Source organism: Ambystoma mexicanum, chromosome 1p (genome assembly GCF_040938575.1).
Source record: "Ambystoma mexicanum isolate Mex_15411 chromosome 1p, UKY_AmexF1_1, whole genome shotgun sequence".
Classification (NCBI taxonomy): Eukaryota; Metazoa; Chordata; class Amphibia; order Caudata; family Ambystomatidae; genus Ambystoma; species Ambystoma mexicanum.
In genome coordinates this window covers 1,298,564,534-1,298,571,865 of record NC_090921.1, presented here as the reverse complement: position 1 = coordinate 1,298,571,865, position 7,332 = coordinate 1,298,564,534, and the positions used below count along the sequence as shown (strand labels likewise).

At 46.4% G+C, this 7,332-nt stretch overlaps 1 protein-coding gene across 1 annotated transcript in view; it reads right to left on the bottom strand.

Annotated features, from left to right (window-relative positions):
* Nucleotides 1-1,579: 1,579 nt before the first annotated feature.
* The window catches only part of KCNA7 (potassium voltage-gated channel subfamily A member 7), a 326,507-nt gene continuing 320,754 nt past the window's right edge, over nucleotides 1,580-7,332 (bottom strand). The window contains exon 2 of the mRNA XM_069605813.1: nucleotides 1,580-6,113. Coding sequence (XP_069461914.1) covers nucleotides 5,229-6,113 — 885 coding nt within the window. The 3' untranslated portion in view covers nucleotides 1,580-5,228. The remainder of the gene's footprint in view (nucleotides 6,114-7,332) is intronic.

Here is a 7,332-nt window from a genome sequence, read left to right as displayed (position 1 = left end):
TAGGTACGGGCAGTTTGTGCCGTCACCCAGGGACCCCTCATTTTAGCAATCATGAAACGGCTGAAAAAGCAACCGTTACATTCAGTTTGCAAAGCCTAAGAACAATTTTTCCCATTGCATTTCAAATTCTGATGGTGTTTTGAAACAAAAGTTGCAAAGGCACCTGTGGAAATCAGTATTTCTACCAAATACAGCTGGGAAGATATGTATCCGACTGTTAGAGTTGCAGACTGATCTCAGATCCTAGCCTTGTCACTTAGCCAAAGTGTGTGCTCTCGGACAAATCATTTGATCTCATTGGGCCTCATTATAAGTCTGGTGGTAATTCAGCAGTAAATCCACTGCAAAATGCCACCAAATGGAATTACCGTTACCACCACTTAGTCCAGCGGTATTACTGCCAGATTACAAGTGGCTGTGTTTGTCCCTATTTAATTGGAGCCCATAGGACTCCATGTGGCATTTCGGCAGAATAACCATGGTGGTAATTCTGCCGACGGTACTTCTGCCGAAATCGGGTGGAAAGTTGGTGGATTTACTCCAACATTGGGTGGTGCAGGAATGTAGCAGTATACGGTAATACCACTTCATTTAACCCGCACCGCCCAACTCGTAATGAGGCCCATTGGTGAACACTCATGTATTATACATTAAAGTTTGTTTGTTGCCTGGCTTGCTTCTGGAAGCTTCTTTTAAAATAATTTCCCATGAGCCCCTCAAGTATCAAAGACTCATTCTGTGTTGTCACTACATTTACCTATCATGTGTTGCCCAATACCCCGCAAATCCTAGGGCAGGCCCTGCTTACGCTGGGTTTTGTTGCCTGAATCAAATGAAATTATTTTTTTCTAGTGAAACCTAAGGGCTGTCGGACAAGTACATTTTACTCATGCAGAGCTGAAGTGCCGTTCTTAAGTATAGCGCTCTGTTTGCACAAGCGGCCACATCAATCACACATATACGGAGCTGTAGGGCCTCTAACCACTAGATAACGTTGTATACTTTTTTAGACTAGATATCTGGTCGAATTACATTTTTCCGTTTTTTAATGGTTTTTTTACCGCAATAAAATAAATAGATGGTGGTTTAGGTATATAAAAAGGGGGTGAGTGGTTAGGTGAGGGGGACAGTGGGGGCGAGGGTGTGTTTCCCACCAACATTTTGCATTTAAAAAGCAGTCAAAATAATGCAGCAAAATGTGATTCGACCAGTTAAACTCAAGCAAACTTCATAGAGCCCAGGTCGGTTGATAAGATCTGCCTGGACACTTACTGCATGTGGGGTCTAAACTGTGCTTATTCCCGTAGCGTTCCTGTGGCGTTCTATGCATTTCCAAGTCCTAATATTCACACTCTAGCGACCCAGTCTAAGATACTTTTACCACAGTCTACTTTACCGTATTGAGTTTCTTTTGTAAACAGATGTAAAAACCTTTCTTGAAACTGCAGTACTGATTCACGGTGACCACTCTTTGTGAAAAGGTTTTAGTTCAACGCCTGGCATTTTTAGAGCAAAGCCTTTCAGAAACAAAGGAAAGAAAATCTCACATGCGTCAAGAAATAGCTTGATTTCCATCTCGTCACGATAAATAATCGAGCCATTTTATTTTCAGATAAATACAAGTTCAGTCATCTTTTTTCTCTTCATCACACTTAAATAAAAATAGGACACTGACAATTTTACACGTGAGGCGTAGTTTCCTCTGCCCCATGCCAGGCAAAGTGTCCTTTAGGAAGATCTGGAGATTTCACAACAGGCCAGTGGGTCTGGGGCAGGGTCAGTCGCATGCCAGGCTAATAGAGAAGGGGATACTGGAGACATGATCACAGCGGTTTTGGAACTACATGGACCCTCCCGAGAACTCCAAACATAAAATCTAGCTGCTTTTTGTCTTTTTTTTTTCCTTTTTTTTTCTTTTTTTTTTACAAAAATAATACCAATTGAACCAGAAACCATTCTCCGTCTCAGTAGTGCATTCCATGACTCACACATTACACAGGGCCAATAGCATAGTCCAGCACTTGGATCAGTTATCAAAAAAATGGAAGGCACGCAGTTCTCTTCAGCGGCCCCCTTGGCCTCTGCCCTGCAGCTGCCCACCTTCCTCCAGCGCCTTCACTCACTCCCTGCCCCCCTCTCTGCTATTATTTTCATAGCACGAAAATGTCAGACAGCAGTTTTACAGCTCAGCTTAACTTACCCATACACTTATTTTGAATTTTACATTCTTGGTAAGACTCCTCAAAAGCATGATTGTTGGCCTAACAGTATCCACTCCTGTGTGAAACACTTGTAGGCCTGAGGCCAGAAGCAAAGTTGGGTTTTGGTTGCATTATATAAATCACAACGCACTGTGGATATAATTGAATTACAATGTAGACTAGGATTCATGAAATTTTGTTAGACATTACACTTTTTGAAACAGTTTTTTGTAATAAAATGATGTTGGTATCAGCGCACTGGTGTCACTCAGGACTAGTCCATTAAAATGTGTCAATGCATATCAGTTGTGATGCTCATTGAGTTCCAGTAGTAGCTTGGAGGCAGGTTATCGTATAGAGCAAAGGAAACACCTGCCATTAAGTGATGTAATTGTCCTTCTTGGTTGGGTTGGCACTCCATGAGGGGGGATGAATTTACCAACTGCTTGGCACATCCACGTGACATGGATAATCAAGGTGAACATCTTTATTGACCTGAGACATTGTTCTCTGTAGATGTTACTGAGATGCTTGCCCTTGTCTTTTTCCAATCTCCCCTCTTTCACAGCCGCCTCCCACTACCCCATGAACATATCAGTACACTTCACCTTAAGACCATTGCATAATTAAAGAGAAGTTAAGACACAATACGGATAAGTTATAACAGGTTCCAAATCATCATGTTCACCCATAGATCATCAGAACCCAGGCTCTGCCACACCCCTACCCTCCATAGGCCTTTGGCTGCACCAGAATTCCCTGCACACGCAATTAAGACCACGGTTGTCAGCTGCCTTCTCACACGTCATGTTGGGCCTTCGCTCCTTGAGCATCAGTGAGAGATATGAATGTTGGGCTTCCAAGCTGACAGGCGCGAAATATGTGACATTAAGACTAGATCTTCCCCTTGTAGGCAAAGAAGGGGAAAAGAACATTTGTGGCCTCCACGAAGGACGATGACCAGAGGTGTTTTTGTTGGAGGAAATTTTGTAAGAAGATCGAAAGGGGTTAGATAAGGAATGGGGTGTCACAGGAAAAGTAAGGAGAGGGGTTGTCCTCGAAGACATATTTTAGGTGATACTGTTAGAAAGGTAAATTATATGATTATACATTTCAGGGATCTTGTGGGCTCAGGGACCCAGTCTGGGACCGAATGCCGTTGAGGGTATAGAGATGGTACGCAGCCCAGGGTGTGAGACAGAAGGTACCATGAGGGTATAGAAAGTGTCAAACGTCAATCAAAAATGTGCTATGAGGATCTAGAGCAAGCACCCTATTCAGAGTTGCAACAGCTGGGTCTATGGGGGATTTTAGGGACAGGACCCAACCCAGTGTGAGACACAAGGATCTGTGGGAAGCAGAGGGGTGTGTACCAAATCCAGTATGAAGCGAAGCATTATGGGTGCTACAGAGTTTCCAAGTGAGTGTGACATAGCAGGGGCTATGGGTGCTCTGGAGACTGCACCTACCTGTATGAGACAGAGGGACCGATGCTCCTGCCGGGCACCTGGGGGCTTACATACAGAGACAGAACCTTCCAGTCCAACACAAGGGGGGCTTTGGGCACAGACATCCATTCTTCTGTTGATAGTTTGAATCAATTTTAGGGTGGCGGATTCTGGGGAGAGAGTTGGGGTGCTGAGACTGCCCCTTCCAGAATGACAGTTGAGGTTCCGAAGACTCTCTAGGACTTTCTAGGTATATAGAGACAGATGCCCAAGTGTGAAGGAGATCACTCTGGAGGTACCTAGTATGCCCCTTCAGCAGGACACATAAAGGGCTCCGGGGGAGTAGACACAAAACCAGCTAGAGAGAGAAAGCGTCTTGAAGTTTAGAGACTTCCAAGAGACTTTGTGAAATAAGAGAGCACAAGATGTACAGACATCCTAGCAGTGTGAGGCTGGGGGTTCAGATAGCTCCTTGAATGAGAAAGACGAGGCTCCCACAATATATCCACCACCACTCCTGATGGGATACAAACAGGCACGTGCATATTTGGAGTTGGGGATGCTATGGGCAATGATAGTTCCATCCTGCTCCGGGGTAAACCGGCAACAACCCATAGACACGACCTAGCACTGGGTGTAGACTGCAAAATTTGGCTATGGTTTTCGCTCACTGGCTTTTCAGCTGCATTGCCTCCCAACTTTGACCCTTTCCCCCACCACTGATTTTCAGTGGGCTGCCCAGGCACACTTTCTCCTGACTGGCCATGGCACACCAAGAGCTGCTACTTGGTCCTCTTCCAAGGGGTATCTCTCTTTTCTCCGAAGAGTTGTACAAACTGCTCTGAAACACCCCCTGCCACCCTGTGCTCCCTTCTGACTTTGATTACTCGCTGGCCGCAGTGTGGTCTTGTGTACGGTTTCATTTTGCTGCTGTTATTTCAGGCTGTTGATCTCTAGCTGTGTGCCTTCACTCCCTCCAGTACATGAAACCCAATAACCCATTTCTACTATTTCATGGAGATCTGATGCCAGCTGCTCTCTGAGTCACAGTCTCTGATGATCTGGCTTGGGATTCGGCCCTTCGCTGCACCACATATCAGCCAAAGGCGGCATCAGTCAAGGCCACGAGCCAATGGGATTCCTCGAGCGGACTGGGGAATTTCTCAGTCTGGTCACATGACTTACTGAAAGCAAACGGCTCTCAGGTTCCACTGACCACAGCTTCTTCATTTCACATCGCAGCACATAAGGGGAGGCAAAGGGATCAGTAAATTCTGCCTTGAAATAGCCTCCCACTGCCTTGGATTTCGCTCCTTCTCTCAGAATAGCCTCAGAGTTTCATAACAAACGAGACTGCTATGCTTCCACGTAGGTCCTTCATCAAATTCATAAAACTTGTTTCTGGAACGACATTTCTTTTGATGTTCAATGCCCCCGCCTTCTTGTGCATCTAATCTGACAAGTATCTCACTGGTGTGAACATATGATGACGTCTTAGCGGCAAGGCCATCTAGTTTTGTGAGCTCCAATGAGCGGGTTGGCCAGGTGGAGCCGGATGGAAACAAACTATGGCTCAGGATCACACCTGAGTGATCAGGTGTGATGGTTGACCGGGACTCAAGAGCTCTAATTTTCCACCATCAACAGGGCAGAGTCCATCCAAGAGGCCAGAGTTAGAGTTGGCGAGGGCACCTGTCGCATTCTTTTTGGGTGTCAGCGGGGTCTTGACCCTCTGTGATTTAGGGGTGTGAGGGTACCCATTGGGGCAGGTGCTGACATGGTTATACTGGCCCGTCTGAGAGCACTCTGTCTCGCGGTGGTAGAAGTAACTGAAGTTTGATACAATAACAGGCACAGGCAGGGAAATTGTCAGCACGCCGGCAATGGCGCAGAGCGATCCAACCAGCTTCCCACCCACCGTTTGCGGGTACATGTCCCCGTAGCCAACCGTGGTCATGGTAACCACCGCCCACCAGAAGGCTTCAGGGATGCTGGTGAAACTGGACCCTTCGTGGTCGGCCTCAGCAAAGTATACAGCGCTGGAGAAGAGGATGACGCCGATGAAGAGGAAGAAGATGAGGAGCCCAAGCTCCCTCATACTGGCCTTCAAAGTCTGTCCCAGGATCTGCAAGCCCTTGGAGTGCCGCGAGAGCTTGAAGATACGGAAGACCCTCACCAAACGGATGACCCTGAGGATGGCCAGGGACATGGCCGGCTGGGCTGCGCCCCTGTGGCGGGCAAGCTCAGTGCCTAGGGTCACAAAGTACGGGATGATAGCCACAAAGTCAATCATGTTCATGATGTCCTTGAAGAAGGCCGCCTTGCTGGGGGAGGCAATAAAGCGCACCATCAGCTCAAAGGAGAACCAGCAGATGCAGATGGTCTCAACGATGAAGAATGGGTCCTCAAAGGGGCTTTTGTGCACCACCAGGTGTATAGAGCTGTTTCTCGGGTAGGGCTGCACCTGCAAATGGAGAAGGACATGGTGAGCTAAGAATCTTGCAAGTAAACAGGTTTACACACAGCAATAACTCAGAAAAATCCTACACAGACAGAATTGTATTAATATTGCGCAATGCAGTTCTATGGGATCCCCTGGGTCCACATCTGACCGTGCATATGTCGAAGTGCTCTGCTGGTGCCCTGGTCTCTTCATTCGAAAACTGATAACCACTAATGCTTGCCTGCAGTGTGGCCTTGCCAACTACACCGGTGGCAATCCAGGAAATGCCTCGGGCAAAGCCTAGCAGCCTGACTGCATCTCCTGCTAATGTGGTCCAAGGGTTTCTTTGCTACTCTGCCAAAGCACCCCAGTGGGACCGGCAGCACCTCTGGTATTTCACGTTACAGAGACCCCCACGACAGAGACGTCAATTTACCACAATACCAGGGGCAGCGGAAGTACAACTGATACCATCCTGCAAAGTGTCAGCACGTGGCCTGTCACCCGGATGGCATCAAAGGAAGTGACCACGAATCAGGATGACTGTTATTTTGCCCCAGTGAATCACAGGAAGTGATTTCACAAATTAGGTTGGATAAAAGACCTACATTACGTGCAAGATGCATTAAAAAAAAGAGTACTAAGGCGGATAATAGGCGATTTAACATTCCAATGAGGTGGCCGATTATATAAACGTTGCCATAGTGAAGAAAAATGAATTTTGCACCATGTTTATAGTTTTTATATTAGCGAATGGGCCAACACGTTTTTGCCCCCAATCTGTATTATCTAACCATGTATTCATTCACTAGTGCAAAATAAACCAGACTGTTTGTTTTCTACCTGACAAAGAAATAATTGTAGTAAACCCATCCTTGTAATGCTACTCAGCGAGCATAGTACAAAAAGCAGTCGGGTTAATTTTGCCGTTGTGCAAACTCTGTTAGATAATATAAACTGGGACAATACCGGCTTCCTTTATTGAGTATTATTACCCGAGGAGCAAAACCGGTGCTAATTGCATTTGCTGCGTTTTTAGCACCGTTGCAAATGTTAGATCATCTGCCAACAAATGCCATCTAAGGTGGTGGTTCTATAAACCGTTGACGCATTTTTAAACTGAATGCATTTTCGCCGCGTTGTGCATTTTTTTTGCACTGCGAAACCCACTTTGCCTCCCCCACACCCCAGCCCCATATATACCCTAACCCCACTTCCATCTGCATTTTGTCGCCGAAAA